The 20,260-nt window shown below is 42.4% G+C and overlaps 1 protein-coding gene across 1 annotated transcript; it reads left to right on the plus strand.

The window, feature by feature from the left end:
• Positions 1–1,155: 1,155 nt before the first annotated feature.
• On the plus strand, positions 1,156–3,414 carry LOC138433648 (interferon beta-2-like). Its single transcript, XM_069576673.1, has one exon. The coding sequence runs from the start codon at positions 1,882–1,884 to the stop codon at positions 2,440–2,442; it is 561 nt and encodes a 186-aa protein (XP_069432774.1). The 5' UTR covers positions 1,156–1,881; the 3' UTR covers positions 2,443–3,414.
• The last annotated feature ends 16,846 nt before the right edge of the window (positions 3,415–20,260 follow it).

A 20,260-nucleotide genomic window follows, 5' to 3' on the forward strand; every position in this document is an offset into this window, starting at 1 on the left:
CAGAGCAGCTCAGCCAGAGAGCAGCCCACGCTTGCTCCAACTGGAGAAAGCCCGCCTGCTGCCACAAAGAGCCAGTCCAGTCACAAACTATTATTAAAAATTACCTAGTCTACACTTTATGAAGAGCTCCTAATGCCTCTCCCTCCCCCCGCCCCACCCCTCACACACACTCTGGTTGTAGCAACTTTTTATTTATTTTCCTATTTTTGGTTCTGAGACTTGTGGGATCTTAGTTCTCTGACCAGGGAAGGAACTCGGGCCTTCTGCCCTGAAAGCATAGAGTCCCAACCCCTAGATCTCCAGGGAATTCCCAGATCTCCTTCATCTTTTACCTAATGTTCTTTTTCTCTTCTGGGATGTCATTTAGGATGCCCCGTTACCTTTAATTGCCACGTCTTCTTAGCCACCTCTGGTATGACAGTTTCTCAGTAGTAGACACTTTATGTTATTGTCAATGGTATCATTTTTAAATGTCATTTTCCAACTTTAAATTGCTCATATAAAAAAAGTGGTTGATTTTTAATGTTAGTCTTGTTTTTGTACTGTTCCCTCCAGCTTGAGCTGTGTTGGTCACCATGGAGCTGACAACCCCATGTGGCCAGCTGAGGGCTTGACTAGTCCAGCCTGAGCTGTACTATGACTAACACCGTGTACTCTATTTTGAAGGCACTATGAAAAAGAAGAATGTAACTATCTCACTACTAACTTTGTATTGGTTTATGTTGAAATGATAACATTTAGAAATATTGTTAAGTAAAATATACTGTTAAAATTATCTTTTTTCTGTTTACTCTTTTGATGTGGCCTCCAGAAAATTTTAAATTGCACATTCATATAAAAAGAAGTGGTCTTTTAATTTCCTAGCTGCAGTCACCATCTGCACTGATTTTGGAGCCCAAGCAAAGAAAGTCTGTCACTGTTTCCATTGTTTCCCATCCATTTACCATGAAGTGATAATGAGTTTGAACAAACTCCGGGAGGTACTGAAGGACAGGGAAGCCTGGCATTCTGCATTCCATGGGGTCGCAAAAAGTCAGACCCGACTTAGCGACTGAAAAACAACAAGGTTGGTAAAGTTATGTGATGTTTTGCTCCTTATGGCTAAGGCCTCCAAAACAATTCAGAACAACTTAGTTTAACAACATTCTATTTTGTTTTTTATATACATTATTTTTTCTTTTTATTTAAATATATTTAGTTTTAACTGAATGATAATTGCTTTACAATATTGTGTTGGATTCTGCCATACAGCAACATGAATCAGCCACAGGTATATATATCTCCCCTCCCTCTAGAACCTCTCCCACCCCTCTAGGAACATCACTCTATTGTAGATTAAAAAAAAATAGGTGCCTTTGTTAAAATCATAAACTGCAAGTATTGATGTTTGGTAATAGCAGATTTGAGAATGAAACCTAATTCTTATGAAAAAGAAAACTCTTACAAACAAGGCCCCCTCTCCACAAATCTCATAATATGAAAAGAAAAAAAAGAAAAATCTTTCGAAATGAACGAATCCTGTAATAATCAAGTTCAAAAGATGTGGCTTATATTTTTCTTTAACATTCAGCAATTCAGAGAAACTTTAAATAATGTTAGAAATTCTCAGGTTCTATATCTTTTTTCCCCATGGTATATATAAATTAAAATAGCAAGGAGCGTAAAGAAAAAGAGTTTTAGAGGCAACTAATAATTCAAATGACATGGGAAAACTGAAAGGGAGACCTGAAAGTGGGAAATTCCTCTCAAATAGTAAGAATGGAGGGCTACCCTGTATAAATAGCCCACACTCAAGGAGGAAGGACACTCACTCTGCAAACTCTTGAAGACTCAGCTTCAGCACCTACTAGCAGAACAGGCAGCCCTGGGCCTGATTTCACCATGACCTACCGGTGCCTCCTCCAGATGGTTCTCCTGCTGTGTCTCTCCACCACAGCTCTTTGCAGGAGTTACAGCTTGCTTCGATTCCAACAAGGGCGGAGCCTTGAGGTGTGCCAGAAACTCCTGCGGCAGTTACCTTCAACTCCTCAACATTGCCTCGAGTTCAGGATGGACTTCCAGATGCCTGAGGAGATGAAGCAAGCACAGCAGTTCCGGAAGGAAGATGCCGTATTGGTCATGTATGAGATGCTCCAGCACATCTTCAATATTCTCACCAGAGACTTCTCCAGCACTGGCTGGTCTGACACCATCATTGAGCACCTCCGTGAGGAACTCTATGGGCAGATGAATCGTCTGGAGCCAATCCAGAAGGAAATAATGCAGAAGCAAAACTCCACTATGGGAGACACAACCGTTCTTCGCCTGAAGAAATACTACTTCAACCTCGGGCAGTACCTGAAGGCCAAGGAGCACAACAGGTGTGCCTGGACAGTCGTGCAAGTGCAATTGCTCAGGAACTTTTCTTTCCTGAAGAGCCTAACAGGTTACCTCCGGGACTGAACATCTCCCACCTGTGGCTCTGGGAAGAGACAATGTGACTTTGAGGTGAGACTCCAGCCAGCAGAGGCTCTTGAAGTAAATGATGATGCAATGCACTGATTTCAGTGGACAGTTAGTTAAAGACTAAGTTGTTTTTAAATTGATTTATGCATTATTTATTTATTTAAACTTTTATATGAGAAATAAATTATTTATGAAACAAAGGTCAATGTTGCAGTTTCAATGTCAACTTGATTTTTGTGACAACACATATTAAAAATTGCAGAGCACCTTGGAGGCATTCATTGCAAAACAAGCCTGCAGAGTAGTCGAGTTTCTGGCCCTTGCCTTTGAGGAATTTAAAATGCAAGGAAGCCATGAGGAATGTCCGAGTTATATGCATGCTCTCCATGTATGCACACAGTCTACCCACGCTTGTCTTGTTCACATCTTTAAATGTACCAGACATCTTTAAATGTACCTCATGCCGGAGGGCCCCTCTATATGATATGGGCTTTTTTCCTTTTTTTTTTTCAGTTGGGGGAAAATGTACACCACCTTACATTTGAGAGTCTTACAAAGTAAGCCTTCTTTATGCCAATAAAATTTGGGCAAATTCCAATTAATTTATAAAATTCTTACTAAAGTAAATGAAAAATTCTGACCTTCTAAATGTTCTCACTTACTTGTACACTCCAACCCTTATTTCCAACAATGTAGTCCTCAGAAAGAGGTTTCAGGAACATGAGTTGAAAATACTTAAGACTGTCTTGAGAGTCATTAGAAATTGTCAAACATGCTAATTCACTCAATTAAAAATAAGCGAAAAGTGATCTTGGAAATATTAAATTTACATCCGTGAAAGATAGAAAAGTAAAACGATATTAAATACTTGTTTTAGTACACAGAAAATATAGTTTAAATAAAGTTTAATAAAATGCTACTGTTATATACAAAATATATTTTAATATTCTATGCTTAATAGTTAAAATATCTTCTATAAATTTATTGTAAAATTGGAAACGTGAAATATTTCTTTTAAAATAACTATATAATTCAATATAAAATTAATTCAAACAAAGTGCTGCGCTTTTTAAAATATTCCTAGTTTTCAGCTATTCAACACTTACTCCCCCACTTCAAGGCCGAATCCTTGAGAGACCCTGAAAATTCCAGAGCATTCCAGGGGCGCACACTTCTTTGGTCCCTGACCCAGGTGGTGGCCGCGTTCCTTCTCAGCCCCAGAAAGTCCCCCAAACCGTCCCATGCTTCTTTGTGTCCCGGCCACCGCTGACTTCTCCTCTGGCTGAAACGCACTCCCAGGGTCCCATGGCCAGTCTCATCGCCTTGGCTGTTTCTCACGTTGTCCAAAATGGCTCTAAGCCTATAGCCTCACTGACTCCCCCTGGCCCCGTTTTGTGCTCAAGGTCCTCCCATCGGCCCATCTCTCACAGTCTCACCCCCACCGCCCGGTTTAACTCTGTCCACACCGCGGTGCCACCGCCCCAAGCCGACTGTCTCATCACCTGTGCTCGCTTTCACTTGGTCCACGAAGCCGTCCCGTCAACTCGAAGCCAAAAGCCTCAGCGCTGCCACCGTGTTTCATTGTGTGCCCAGCGCCTTTCCATCCTGCCTCAGCGAATAGTCTCGTCGCCACTTCCAGGGTCCCCTGTGTGGACCACACCCATCCGTCGTCCGGTGGTCTCATCCCTCCGCGGGGTTTAACTTTGTCTCAAAGCTGTCCATAGTCCCACCACCAGTGTTTTTCGCCACCGTCCGGTTTCACTTTGTCCGCAACGCGGACTCCTCGTCTCAGAGCCAAGCCGGGCTCCCCTGTGTGAGAAACGCCCTCCCATCGCCCCACAGCCAACAGTCTCATCGCTTCCGCTGCGCGTCGCTTTCAGCACAAAGCCCTCCCACTGTCCGACAGCGAATAATCTTGGCCACCTCGGCACCTAAAGTGAGTGCAACACCGCCCCCAGTGCCCCACAGCCTCTCCTCTCATTGCGACGTGGGCTCTCACTGTGTCCGCAACACTTTCCAGCCTTCTTATCTGCAACAGCTGAATCCACCGCCTACCCCCGCCGGATTTCACGTGTGGCAGGACTCTGGCCCAGTGTCCTTTAGCCAATATTCTCATCGCCTCCGCTGTTTTACACCTGCCAGAAGACCTCCGACTTCTCAGCGCAAACATCCATAGTTTCACAGCCATTTCAGGGTCCTCCTTTGTCCGGAACGCCCTCCGACGGTCCCATCGCCCAAGGTCCCATCCCCCAAGGTCCCATCCCCAGGGCAGGGCTGAAATGCACTCTGTCGCAGCGCCTCCCCGTGGCACCATAGGGAATACTCTGCTGCACCCCTGCTTGCTCTCTTCGCTGGAAGGAGCCTGGGATCCACCGCCAGAAACACAGGGAAGTCTTCAAACTTCTGAAATAGATGCAAAGGATCCACTCTCAGTCGCGCCCAAAGGACAGAGCCACTTCACATTTCTTCGGAAAAGAGAGATGATCACTCCAGTGCAGATGACTCAGGGCCCCTGCAACCGCTATCTGATGCTCCAGCAGAGCTTCCAGCTCTTCACCACGGAGGACAGCCCTTCTACTCTGCAGCCCGGATCAGAGCCTGAAACAACTGGAGCCGATGGAAGGAGACAGTCTGTGCTGTTCTCATGGGACTTCCTGCCAGGGAGTATTTCCATGGAATCCATCTCTACCTCAGGGAGCTGGAGTACAGCCACTTTGCCTGAGAGGCTGTCAGAGTGGAAATGAAAAGTGCCTTTCCCTCATGTAAAAATCCTCAAAGAAATGGCAACAATAAGGGTGTTTATATTTGTAACACTTGCTAATGAATTCCATCATTGTTTGCTTCCTGTTCCAAAGTGATTGCAGCTCATACTTCCTCAGGCAATGAAAACTGAAATGAAAATCATGATTTTTCAAAAGCAAGTGTGAACAGCAGAGCAGAATGTCTTTTCTTGTATAAAGATCTTTTGATCATCATTGAAAAGATCTCTTGATGTCTGTGGGGCTGGTATTTTCTATACTCAGTGTTCATAGTTTCTTTCCCATGGACAGGTTTCCAGGATCCTCTGCTCTTAAATATCTTTTTCAGTTAAGTCTAGGTGCTATAGAGATAAAGAATAAACTGTGTGGATTTTCATCATCATAGAAACTTATCTTTCCTTCTCTGAAGAGCACAATGCAGGGCTTCCAGATCAGGTGAACCTTCTGGTTTGCTCTCATTCAAAGGGTGATTCAGGGACACGGGTACCTTCTGTTCTGTGGCTTTTTCCATCGTCAATATGTGACTCCATGTTTGTCTGTGGTACTTGGTTCTAGTACACCCGGCAGTAAAGGGATGAAGTCTGGTGGCTCACAGGGGATGCTTCCAAGTGCCGGGACTATACAGGGTGAGAGCCCTTCCTCTCGCATTCCGTGGCCTGGATTTATCCTCATGGGAATCTCACTGCAAGCAAGTTGGGAAACTATTGGGTGATGAATGGATGAAGAGATAAGTTCAGGGTGCTGACTTTCAAAAATGCACAACACGAAAGTTGCAGGTTGAGTGTTTGGGGGGCAAAATGAGAACTGTAGCCCAGGAGACAGCACCTCAGATAGCTCTGAGAAGCTGTTCCAAAGACACACAGAGGGATGTATGTGATTTTGGTGAAGGGGCAATACATGCAATCATGTGCCTATTTTTTGTGGACGTTTTCTGCCAGTATCGTTATGGTTTCTTGCAGTCACAAGAAGCAGTCGTCACCATGAAGGGTTTCCATGCTTTTCTACCTACGAGGAGATAGAAGAACATTTGAGTTCTTAAAATGGGCTCGTGAAAACAGTTCACCTTCTGAAGACTTGCTCTGCCAGTTTTCCCTGCACACAGCCTCCCTCACTTCTGCTTTCCACCCGAGATTCCTTTCCAGGGGTGTTGAAAATCAGCAACTGCAAGAGCACATGATTTAATCCCTGTAGGTAGATGGCAAGTGCCAATGGCACGTGCTAGTTTGTACTTGACAGGGCATGAGGCCAGGTTTCACCTTTGCACTATTTGTTCAAATGAAGTGCTGGTAGGGGTTGAGGGAAACAAGGATTGTTCTTGCTTGCACACACTTCATTAAAATACAATCTGAACCAAATGCTTTTTGTCAAAGTTCAGCTTTGGGGAGAATGACAAGAATCTTTTAATTTTAATTTTAATCTTTTAAAAGAGTCTTTTAATTTTATGGCTGCAGTCACCATCTGTAGTAAGTTTGGACCCCAAGAAAATGAAGTCTGACAGTGTTGTCACTTTTTCCCCATCTATTTGCCATGAAGAGATGGGACTGTGTGCCATGATCTTCTTTTTTTTGAGTGTTGGTGTAACTATATATGTATACATACAATTATTTTGGGGGGGGGGGTCTGGTTTAGATGTGCCTCAAATTGGTTCTCTAAAAAGGTGGTTAATAGGTCAGGAAAATAATAGATGTTATAGGGATTCTGTTTTTCGCGATGGCTGAAGATTTTCAAAATTTGAATTTTTGAAATTGCTATTATAATGGAAAATTTATTTACTGAGATTGGCATATTCATTCCAAAAAATCCTCCCTGTTTTGTTTTCCATGGATACAATCTGAATTGTGATACACAGAATGAAATATTCTAAATACAAAAGAAACGTTTCAACAATTAGAACATTTAAATAGAATTTGGGACTACAACATTTCCATCTTAAATCCTGATGCTTTTCTAAGTTCAAATTAATGAAACTGTCTGTGAACTTCCAATTTAACAGATGAGATGGCACTAGTGGTAAAGAATCTGCCTGTCACTGCAGGAGACAGGGATGCGGGCTCCATCCCTAGGTTGGGAAGATCCCCTCTACAAGGCAATGACAACCCACTCCAGGATTCTTGCCAGAGGACCCTGAGTCAGAAACGACTGATGGACTAAACAACAACAACCCTGCAGAAAACCATAAAACTAGAGAAACACAAAGGAACGTTGTGTGTGATTTTAGATGTTCTTATGTTTCACATAAGAAAACAATATACCTCTTGGAGTTCACAGTTATCACTGGAAGTCCCAATGCTGGAATGTTTCTACATTTAGTTAAAATATAACAATGAAAATGACTCAGTGTCTTATATGTGTAATAAAACTCAAAAAATGTATAATCCTACTTGGAACCCGTGTTAGATCTGAAATACTGTCAAGAACATGAGAAAAGTACTTTACCTTATTTTTTACATTGTACATCATTTGTGGCTCATCAACAACAAATATATGAGTCAAGTATGTTTCATCAAGAAAAATAATAAAACAAAAGAAAAATAATGAATTCACTATATGGAAGTGAAAATGGATAGGTTTAATGTATGAAATTGATACACTGGAAAAAATGATATGGCCATTAAATGTCCATGGCTAAGGATATAAAAATAAAGGAAAATGGCAAATGCATGTAATACTGAAAATCCATTTTTTCCCATTATTGAAAAAGAAGATGAATATGTGCGTCTAAGAACATACATTTCACGTTTCTAGAATCACTACTGTGAATGACAATTGTTTTTTCTTCACTTCTGCATTTGCTGCTGCTGCTGCTGCAGCTAAGTCGCATCAGTCGTGTCCGACTCTGTGGGACCCCATAGACGGCAGCCCACCAGGCTCCCCCATCCCTGGAATTCTCCAGGCAAGAACACTGGAGTGGGTTGCCATTTCCTTCTCCAATGCATGAAAGTGAAAAGTCAAAGTGAAGTCGCTCAGTTGTGTCTGACTCTTCGTGACTCCATGGACTGCAGCCTACCAGGCTCCTCCGTCCATGGGATTTTCCAGGCAAGAGTACTGGAGAGGGGTGCCATTGCCTTCTCCAAATTGGCAGGACAGCTAACTGTTCTTTGGTTTCTTATTTCCTGCTTTCTTCCCAGCTGGAGTTCAGAGGAAACCAATATAGCCAATCTCTAAGCTCAATATGGGACAGGGAAGCCTGGCGGGCTGCTGTCTATGGGGTCACACAGAGTCGGACATGACTGAAGCAACATAGCAGCAGTAGCAAGCTCAATATGCCAGCAAATTTGGAAAACTCAGCAGTGGCCACATGACTGGAAAAGGTCAGTTTTCATTCCAATCCCTAAGAAAGGCAATGCCAAAGAATGCTCAAACTACTGCACAATTGCACTCATCTTACACGCTAGTAAAGTAATGCTCAAAATTCTCCAAGCCAGGCTTGAACAATCCATGAACCGTGAACTTCCAGATGTTCGAGCTGGTTTTAGAAAAGACGGAGGAACCAGAAAATAAATTGCCAACATCCACTGGATCATCGAAAAAGCAAAAGAGTGCCAGAAAAAACATCTATTTCTGCTTTATTGACTATGCCAAAGCCTTTGATTGTGTGGATCACAAAAAACTATGGAAAATTCTGAAAGAGATGGGAATACCAGACCACCTGACCTGCCTCTTGAGAAATCTGTATGCAGGTCAGGAAGCAACAGTCAGAACTGGACATGGAACAACAGACTGGCTCCAAATAGGAAAAGGAGTACGTCAAGTCTCTAAATTATCACCTGGCTCATTAAACTTATATACAGAGTACATCATGAGAAACACTGGGCCAGATGAAGCACAAGCTGGGGTCAAGATTGCCGGGAGAAATATCAATAACCTCAGATATGAAGATAACACCATCATTAAGGCAGAAAGTGAAGAACAAAATAGCCTCTTGAGAACGTGAAAGAAGAGAGTGAAAAAATTTGGCTTAAACCTCAACATTCAGAAAACTAAGATCATGGCATCCGGTCTCATCACTTCATGGCACATAGATGGAGAAACAGAGGAAACAGTGGCAGACTTTATATTTTGGGGCTCCAAAATCACTGCAGATGGTGACTGCAGCCATGGAATAAAAAGCTTACTCCTTGAAAGAAAAGTTATGACCAACCTAGACAGCATATTAAAAAGCAGAGAAATATTTTGCCAAAATGGTCCATCTAGTCAAAGCTATGGTTTTTCCAGTGGTCATGTATGAATGTGAGACCTGGACTATAAAGAAAGCTGAGTGCTGAAGAACTGATGCGCTTGTACTGTGGTGTTGGAGAAGATTCTTGAGAGTCCCTTGGACTGCAAGAAGATCAAACCAGTCCATCCTAAAGGAATCAGTCCTGAAGGTTCATTGGAAGGACTGATATTGAAGCTGAAACGCCAATACTTTGGCCACCTGATGTGAAGAGTTGACTTGTTTGAAAAGACCTTGACACTGGGAAAGATTTATGGAGGGAGGAGAAGGGGATGACAGAAGATGAGATGGTGGGATGGCATCACCGACTCAATGGACATGAGTTTGCATAAACTCCGGGAGTTGGTGATGGACAGGGAAGCCTGGAGTGCTGCCGTCCATGGGGTTGCAAAGAGTCGGATATGACTGAGCTGAGTGACTGAACTGAACTGAAGCCAGTATTTGACCACAGCCCATAGGTGGAAGTGTAACTCCAGCTCCTGTTTGTTCATGACGGCATCACTCACTAGTCCACCAAGACCGCAAGCCTGAGGACCTAGAGCACAGACGGAGGTGCCGCAGATCCTCATTCTCTCAGTCCTGTAGCTTGCTCCTTGCTCTAGTCCAACGCTGGATAACGGATCCCTGAAGAAAGGCCACGAGAGACTTCCAGGAACAGGTGGAGAGCCTGGTGTGATGAAGGAAGCCCTGCCACTAAACTCTCCTCTCAGACGTTACCTGGTTCACCTGCTTCCTTGGTTAAAGCTTACGGGGTAGTTTTATGAGAGAGTCTATGTGACACTGAGTGTAGATTTTCCCGTTGTTTCCTTAGTTGTACGTGTACCTGGATGCAGTCTCGATAGAAGTCTTGAAGAACAGGTCAGGAGACATGATGTCTAATGATGGCAACAGCATCGTCATCACTCAAAAGGATTTTGACTCCCAGGATGAGAACGACTTCAGAGCAAGTTTACAAGCTAGATAAGAACATGAAACTCATTGCTATATTCTCATATGCTTCACCTTACAGTGAGAATTGTTTCATTCAAGTTGATTAGGGCCTTACTAACCACAGGACTCCAAAAATTTCCAATCATCATATTTAGAATACATGACACTCATTTTGCAACTTTCCATCATATTAACAGCATCAAAATTAATGTGTTCTCATTTTCTTAAATGAACAATGTGTTTTCCTTTAACTTTTAGACATTCCCCTATGTTTACACTTGAACATAGCTTCACATGCATCTCTGTTCCTATCAAGTCTCTTGGGAGCATTTACTGTGTTGATTAAAAGCAACAGTCCTAGTAAGAACTAGAAGTGAATAGTCACATCAGTGGAAGTTACTTTAAAGGGTTTGTTATTATTTTGGCTGTGCCACGTGGCTTAAGAGGCATTAGTTTCCTGACTGGGGATTGAACCCAGGCCCACAGCAGTGAAAATACTAAGTTCTAACCACTGAACGGCCAAGGAAGTCTCAAATTACTTCAAATTTTGCAGTTTTAGTTGTTCAGTTCTTCATTCAAGGATTCAGAGAAACTCTACATTGTTTTAACATTATATATTTACTAAAAGAAATGACTGTTGGAGAACTGAATGGAGTATGACAAGAGTCAAAAACCATGTAAAAGTCATGTTAAAAGTAAGGCATAAATCCAATACATTTGAGACCCAAACTGATGAAGGTTAACATAATTTTAAAAATTAATATAGTCTGCTAAATCATAAAAGGTTCTATTGATTGATTTAATACATAAACTCCATTATTACTTGGAAGAGGAAGAAAAACCTAAGATCAAATAACACTAAATACTTAATAGCAAAACAAGGGCAACACAGAAGGGGGCCAATACAGAGCTAGAAAGTATCATGTAGGAAATAATTAGAGGTGGCAATCTTAATATCAACGAGATCTTTGTCATTAATATCAATATTCATACACTTGAGAATTCCAGAAATAAACACATGAGAAAGAAATTATTCTTCATGAGAAAGAAGTTCAATATACCTAAGAAACACACTGAATCTATAATTAAATTTTTAAAATGCTTGAGCTAAATTTCAAATGGTAGAAAACAATGAGTAAAAAATATAACATTATATAGCAATGTGAACAGAAACACCAGAGCAGTGAAGTTTCCCCTGAATGCTGTGCTTGAGCTAAGTCGCTTCAGTCGTGTCTGACTCTTTGTGACTCTGTTGACCATAGGTGCCAGGCTCTTCTGTCCATGGGATTCTCCAGGCAAGAATCCTGGAGTGGGTTGCCATGCCCTCTTCCAGGGGATCGTCCTCACCCAGGCATCAAACTGGTGTCTCCTCTTGTCTCCTGAATTGGCAGGCAAGTTCTCTATCATTAGCTCCACCTGGGAAGCCCAGGACAATGCTACTAGTTTCTAAAAAACCATCTATAAAGTAGTAAAGAGAAGAACTGAAACTATGATTTACAGGACGAATTTCGTGATTAACATTCTTGGGCCCTTAATCTACAATAGGAAATATAACTTGATTCAAATATCTATAAACCATCCATGAACATTATCATACATTAGACTTCACAGAATATATCCATAATTCCTCCAGGGGAAAAATATTTGTATAAGTTGTGTGCCCAGATCACAATGCCTACAATTAATTTTAATATTATTTTAAAGCATCATTTCAAGATGTATCATCCTGATAAATTATGTCAAGCCAAAATTAAACCATAGAATTAGAAATTTTGAAACTCATGGATATTAAATCACTACTCTTCAAATTTTCAGAAGCAAAGATACACACTGAGATGGATTCATATCCTGGAAACATGAATTGAAAATAGATTGGCCTCATTCATTAAAGTCAACAAGAATGTTCATACATTAATAGAAATAGTATAAGAAAATATCTGTCAAATGCCCACTTCTGAGTGACTGTGATTTGTCTGTCATTCTCTAGAGTAAAACTTGATCTTATCAAGGAAGTGGTTCAGCTCAGTTCAGTCGCTCAGTCGTGTCTGCTCTTTACGACCCTATGAATCCCAGCACACCAGGACTCTCTCTCCATCACCAACTCCGGGAGTTCCCCAAACTCATGTGCATCAAGTTGGTGGTGCCATCAAGCCATCTCATCCTCTGTCATTCCCTTCTCCTGCCCCCAATCCCTCCCAGCATCAGAGGCTTTGCCAATGAGTCACCCCTTCACATGAGGTGGCCAAAGTACTGGAGTTTCAGCTTTAGCATCATTCCTTCAAAGAAATCCCAGAGCTGATCTCCTTCAGAATGCCTGGTTGAATCACCTTGCAGTTCAAGGGACTCTCAAGAGTCTTCTCCAACACCACAGTTCAAAAGCATCAATTCTTCGGCGCTCAGCCTTCTTCACAGTCCAACTCTCACATCCATACATGACCACAGGAAAAACCATAGCCTTGGCTAGACGGACCTTAGTCGGCAAAGTAATGTCTCTGCTTTTGAATATACTATCTAGGTTGGTCATAACTCTTCTTCCAAGGAGTGAGTATCTTTTAATTTCATGGCTGCAATCACCATCTGCAGTGATTTTGGAGCCCCCCAAAATAAAGTCTAACACTGTTTCCACTGTTTCCCATTTATTTCCCATGAAGTGATGGGACCAGATGCCATGATCTTCGTTTTCTGAATGTTGAGCTTTAAGCCAACTTTTTCACTCTCCTCTTTCACTTTCATCAAGAGGCTTTGGAGTTCCTCTTCACCTTCTGCCATAAGGGTGGTATCATCTGCATATCTGAGGTTATTGATATTTCTCCCGGCAATCTTGATTCCAGCTTGTGTTTCTTCCAGTCCAGCGTTTCTCATGATGTACTCTGCATAGAAGTTAAATAAGCAGGGTGACAATATACAGCCTTGATGGACTCCTTTTCCTATTTGGAACCAGTCTGTTGTTCCATGTCCAGTTCTAACTGTTGCTTCCTGACCTGCATACAGATTTCTCAAGAGGCAGGTCAGGTGGTCTGGTATTCCCATCTCTTTCAGAATTTTCCACAGTTTATTGTGATCCACACAATCAAAGGCTTTGGCATAGTCAATAAAGCAGAAATAGATGTTTTTCTGGAACTCTCTTGCTTTTTCTATGATCCATCAGATGTTGGCAATTTGATCTCTGGTTCCTCTGCCTTTTCTAAAACCAGCTTGAACATCAGAAAGTTCATGGTTCACGTATTGCTGAAGCCTGGTTTGCAGAATTTTGAGCATTAATTTACTAGTGTGTGAGATGAGTGCAATTGTGCGGTAGTTCGAGCATTCTCTGGCATTGCCTTTCTTTGGGATTGGAATGAAAACTGACCTTTTCCAGTCCTGTGGCCACTGCTGAGTTTTCCAAATTTGTTTGAATGTTGAGTGCAGCACTTTGATGGCATCATCTTTCAGGATTTGAAACAGCTCAACTGGAATCCCATCACCTCCACTAGCTTTGTTTGTAGTGATGCTTTCTAAAGCCCATTTGACTTCACATTCCAGGATGTCTGGCTCTAGATTAGTGATCACATCATCGTGATTATCTGGGTTGTGAAGATCTTTTTCGTACAGTTCTTCTATGTATTCTTGCCACCTCTTCTTAATATCTTCTGCTTCTGTTAGGTCCGTACCATTTCTGTCCTTTATCGAGCCCATCTTCGCATGAAATGTTCCCTTGGTATCTCTAATTTTCTTAAAGAGATCTCTAGTCTTTCCCATTCTGTTCTTTTCCTCTGTTTCTTTGCACTGATCGCTGAAGAAGGCTTTCTTATCTCTTCTTGCTATTCTCTGGAACTCTGCATTCAGATGCGTATATCTTTCCTTTTCTCCTTTGCTTTTCGCCTCTCTATTTTCGCAGCTATTTGTAAGGTCTCCCCAGATAGTCATTTTGCTTTTTTACATTTCTTTTCCATGGGGATGGTCTTGATCCCTGTCTCCTATACAATGTCACCAACCTCATTCCATAGTTCATCAGGCACTCTATCAGATCTAGGCCCTTAAATCTATTTCTCACTTCCACTGTATAATCATAAGGGATTTCATTTAGGTCATACCTGAATGGTCTAGTGGTTTTCCCTACTTTCTTCAATTTCAGTTTGAATTTGGTAATAAGGAGTTCATGATCTGAGCCACAGTCAGCTCCTGGTCTTGTTTTTGTTAACTGTATAGAGCTTCTCCATCTTTGGCTGCAAAGAATAGAATCAATCTGATTTCGGTGTTGACCATCTGGTGATGTCCATGTGTAGAGTCTTCTCTTGTGTTGTTGTAAGAGGCTGTTTGCTATGACCAGTGCATTTTCTTGGCAAATGTCTATTCGTCTTTGCCCTGCTTCATTCCGCATTCCAAGGCCAAATTTGCATGTTACTCCAGGTGTTTCTTGATTTCCTACTTTTGCATTCCAGTCCCCTATAATGAAAAGTACATCTTTTTTGGATGTTAGTTCTAAAAGGTCTTGTAGGTCTTCAGAGAACCATTCAACTTTTTTGTCTTCAGCGTTACTGGTTGGGGTATAGACTTGGATAACTGTGATATTGAATGGTTTGCCTTAGAGAAAATGGAGTGGTAGTTTAGCTCGTAACTCAAATAATGGTCATCCAAGGGCTTCTCCTGAGAACAGTCACCATGCATGCAGCGGACCTGCTTGCCACACAGCATGTCAACAAGACTACAACGGAGAGGATTTTTCAAATGTGTACTCCAAAGTGAAGATTTCATAAAATTCATCATCTTGCTGTTTCACTAAGGATCTTCTTATGTGAAACTGTCCTTTTTTAAAACTTCAAGTATATGATAGGGAAAAACAGGACAATCACTAGGCACTGAGTGCCACTGCTTTGATCCACACCACAGCACTGGAGTCTTGATATCACTACAATAAGATCTTGATATCACTCTAATAATTATTGTACCTCATGAATCCCTGTAGAGTGTCCTGGGGATCTGCAGGGGCCCACAGACCACACTTTGCGAACTGCTGGTTTCAGGAATTTCCCTGCATCTGCTTTGGTCCCAGTGGCTCTGTAGCTTTAAATTCGCAAGTAATTTCCTTGGTTCCTAAGATAAAATCTAACATCATTCAAAAGTCTATCGCTGGGCACTTTTCCATGTCTCCAGGGCCATGCCATGCTACCCCCTGCAGGCATCAGTACAGTCTACGGACTCCGGTCTTGTTCACGCCTTTAAAAGCACCAGAGCCATTCCTGCTGCAGGGACACTCTACGTGCTGTGCTTGGTTGTGTATTATTGTTTTCTTATTTTGCTCTTCATGAGTTACTTGGCAAATTCATGCTCATTCTTCAAGTCTCATACTTCGGATTACTTCCCTGGGGAGACGGCTACTGCTGCTGCTGCTAAGTGGCTTAATCGTGGTCTAAATGAGCTTCCCAGGATACTCACTGCCATCAGCATCTGATACTTCTGTGTAGCCCAGGGCCCAGATGTAAACACCTAATTATCTTACGCCTACTTCTTTCACGGCAGTGTCCTTGCTCCAGTGTGAGCTCTGTGCGGTTGGGGCCTCTGCCTCTCACACTCGAGACTCTCTGCACAAGGCCCGCAGACAAAGGAAGGAGCGGCTCAGCACCTTCTCTCTGTCGCTTCACAGCATTCGGGCTCCGGGAAGAGACCCAAAAGGAAGAGGAGGAAACGTGTCTTCAGATAATGTCATGAGTAAGTAAAAGGTACATTTTATTAAAGAAAATTATATATTCTTATGGAACAAATTGGAGAAGGAAATGACAACCCACTCCAGTATTCCTGCCTAGAGAATCCTGTGGACAGAGGAGCCTGCTGGGCTGCTGTCCATAGGGTCGCATAGAGTTGGACACGACTGAACAATTTAGCATGCATAGCACGCATGCATGTAATAAACAGAACATAGAAAGGCAAGTGCCATGAAAATAAATGAATGAATATAAATAAATGAGTTACATTCATACAAAAACATGTTATTCCATAAGATTCAGCCGCAGGGCATCAGATATATTACCTCTAATTCTAAAAGCAGCTGGTATTGATATTCTCAACATTAATGCCAATATCGATTGTCATTCAAACTCTTTCATAGCTGAGGCAGAAATTAGAGTTTTGGAAATGACTGAACAATGAAGAGTCTGAGCTAGGACACGAGTCGCTGAGGATCAGGTTCCTTCTAACTTCCTGAGTTTTCTTAGGAACTTGTTGACACAGAAAGCGCCTCGTGATTTCTACTCTGCCAGTTTCCCAGGTGCAGTCGCTGTATTCCTTCTCTTTCAGGTAGACATGGATGCCCTGGAAGTACCTCATCATGGCCAGGGTGGGGCCCGTCCTTCCCAGGGCAGAGTCTTCCTCTCCCATCTCCTGCCCCAGGCAGGCGTCCAGGTCGTCCAGCTGCTGATGGAGTCCAGTGCGGAGCTGCTCCAGGAGGGTGGTGTCCCAGGCAGCAGACAAGCGCTCTGTGTGGAAGAGGTTGAAGCTCTGCTGGAGCATCTCGTGGAGCACAGAGACGGCCTGGGCCTCCTGGAGCTGGCCGCCACTCACCTGCTCCTGAGGGAATCTGAAGTCTTTCCTGTACCCCAGACAGGAAAGAGAGAGATTGTGTTTATTTGATTCAAATGTGAAGGTCTCCTGCTTTTCCAAGTCAAGGCTCTGAGGCAGTTCATAGACTCAGAGGAAGAGATGCAGGTAGAGACGAGCATCATGAGTGTCACCACTGAGGAGATGAAGAGCCACTGGTCAATTCCACAAGGAAGCATTCCGGTTGAGATGAGCGATTGTGGGCTTTGTTTCATCTTCATTTCATCTAAGGATCTTCTGCTGTGTGCCTCTTAAATATGAAGTCCAAAGTTTTCACATTCTGAGTTTACCCAGATTCATGAACTACCTCATTTTGGGCTTGCCTTTCACTTCAAGAGCCTGGAAATCTGTCATGAGTTTCTGCTCTTCTGTATTCTTTATGTTGAAGTAAAATGTATTCATTAAAAAAGTAAAATGTATTCATTAAAAAAGTAGACGTTCTAAGTCAATGGAATGCTTATCATCTCAGTAACTTTGAACTAGTGATATATTAAGAGTTATTGGATCTTTCTTCCTGATGCTAAGATCAACTTTTCGGGAAACGTTGTTAGACTTCTTTTTCAAATCTTTTTTTGCTCCCTCTGCATATTCCTCTTGAAGGATTTGATCAGATGTGAAAAATATCTCACTTTATATGCACGGATCTCACCTTCTTCTCTGCAGCAGAGCTTTTAATTTGCCAATTTTGGTTTTATTTACTCTCCATAACTGAGAAAATTACTAAACACTTCTTAGGTGCCAATCACTATGCTGAGCTTGTTACAGAGGCCAGGTGGCTCTGCTTGCAGCAGGGTAAATCAGTGAATCCAAGACGAGGTGTTGGGATCAGGAAAGGACTTCATTCTGGAAGTGGCTGACTGAGAAGATGAAAGGCCAGTGCCTCAAATTAACCATCTTGTGGGGATCCTGGGTGTCAGACTCTCTTTTCAATCAGAGATGGCGGGAGGTGAGGAAACAAAGTAAAAGACTTTTATTTCCCAAACATATCTCCCAGAATAGCAAGCAAGCCCCAGGTAGGAGGATGTGTTGATTGCACTACCTTACAGTCACTTCATGGGTGGTGTGAAATGGAATATCTCATGTCATGTCAACAAGGATGTCCTATCTATCTGTGATTCTGGCCTTCCCAAATGTGAATTTCTGGGATGAAAAGAGTTGAAGTCACAGAAGCAGAACCAGTATAAATTCAAAATTAACTCTTCCTGGTTACAAACTAAGCTTATACCAAGATGATGAGTCCTCCAAAGTCACTCTCATGGAAATAAAGTGTAACCACCGCTGCTGTCCAAGTGTTCAGTGGTTAGAATGTGCCTTCTTAGCCCAGGCCAGTGTCCCGCCACGTCAGGGAACCCGCTTTTTCCTTAGGTACTTTTATGCAGTTTTCATATTGCTGCCTCTTCTTTGTCATTTGTATTTCAGTTTGTAAAAGCTGTGCTAATGCTCCTACAATCTTTTCTATTTCCACTTTGAGGTTTATTGCAAAAGCAGGAACAGAAAACAGAAATGAATGGAACATTTAATGTATTTCCTCCGTGATTTTTCAAGAGATCCAAATTTTCCACTCAGTCAACATTCCTAGAAATTAAAAGTAAGCAGTGAATGAAGAAGTAATGCACAAAGGTAAAGAGAAATGAATTGATGTAGTTGAAAAACGTACAGTGACATCTCTGCCAAGTGACAAAATCTCACTTAACTACACAAACAGGGATGCAGAGCTCTACAGATGACAGATTTCAGAGCAGCTTATGTGACACTGTTTAGCTGCAGACAGAGCCAGGGAGGGTGGCAGGCTCTTAGGCACAGTGTTGCCTAAAAGGGTAGAGGACCGCTCTGCTAACTCCCAGTATCTATTTATTTATCTTTATGTGTCTGTTTACATTTCTCACTCTTCGTCGAGGTTATTGGATTCTGAGGATGTAAACCTATTAACTCACCCTGAAAAGAGACTGGGGAACAGACTGCACAGTCCCCCTATTCATGTGTGAGAGGTCAGCTGTTCCCTGGAAGCTACTAGATGTAGTGTTTGGACAGCACATCATGTTCACGCAGAGATGAGATTAGATGTGATAATGTTGACCAGTGAGCTGAACATTAAGGGAAGGGAGGCAGGTCATCTCAGGGAAATTCTGTCCAGTTTCCATAGATGGATGTGTGAATTTTCTGCCTCGTGGGAACAGTTAACAGATACTGAATGCTTATATGTCCAAGCATTGTCAGAAGTATGTTACGTCCTACAATCTTCAGAAAAATCCAGTGAAACTTCTGTGATGATCAGTTCCATTTAAGAGGAGAAACCGTAGTGCCGCAGGTCACACAGGCAGTGCAGGCTGGAGCTGTGACATCAACCCAGGGATCTTGCCCCATGTCCACTGTCTCATGCACTGGGCCGAGCTGTCTGCTCTGACAAGGTGCTTCCTATTTTAGAGGAACACTAAGTAAGGTCTTCCTTTCCAATTCCTATTCTTCATTGTCACAAGAGTGCCATTCTCTCGTCCCAGGGATGATACAATCATCAGATGACAGCTGAGTACACAGTTCCCTTTGCACCTGATAAGTTCCAATCGTTAAGTGGTGTTTTGTTGAGCTCTACAGAGGAGCCTGGCAGATTATGGCAACTAAACAACAACTCTGAGAGTCTCAGTCTCCACCTGAGATAATATTTTGAGAAATTATCCAGAAAGTTAAAAAATCCATTTAAATTTCTCTAACTATCTTTGTTTTCGGAAGATTCTCATTTTCTGAAACAGTCTTCAAATCCTAGGTCTACTCAAACTTTGGTGTGGATAGTTCTCTTAGAACTACTTCTGGGACAGAGCTGAAGCTCCAATACTTTGGCCGCCTGATGGGAAGAGCCCAGACCCTGATGCTGGGAAAGAGTGAGGGCAGGACGAGAAGGGGACAACAGAGGATGAGATGATTCGATCGCATTGGATCGACTCAATGAACATGAATTTTAACAAACTCTGAGAGATAGAGAAGGACAGGGAAGACTGGCGTGCTGTAGTCCGTGGAATCAAAGAGAGTGGACATGCCTTAGTGATGAAAAACAATGGGACAGAGACCCCTCTGTGCACTTCCTCTGGGACAGACACCTTCCTGGATTCTCCACATGTGCCATTACTGCCTTTAGGGAGCTTACAATCTCTCACGGCAGTCAAATGTTACATAATTCGAGGGATTACTTAATTACAACTGTATGTTATGTAGCTAAAGGAGAATGCTTAAGGTTAATGAGGAATAATGTGGAGGCTGAAGAGTACAGTGGTCAAGTACCACTTATGCAGTTATTCTTGACTGTTAGCAAGTTAAGTAATCTCTCTGAGTTTTCAGTTTCCTT

This window comes from Ovis canadensis, chromosome 2 (assembly GCF_042477335.2).
Source record: "Ovis canadensis isolate MfBH-ARS-UI-01 breed Bighorn chromosome 2, ARS-UI_OviCan_v2, whole genome shotgun sequence".
NCBI lineage: Eukaryota > Metazoa > Chordata > Mammalia > Artiodactyla > Bovidae > Ovis > Ovis canadensis.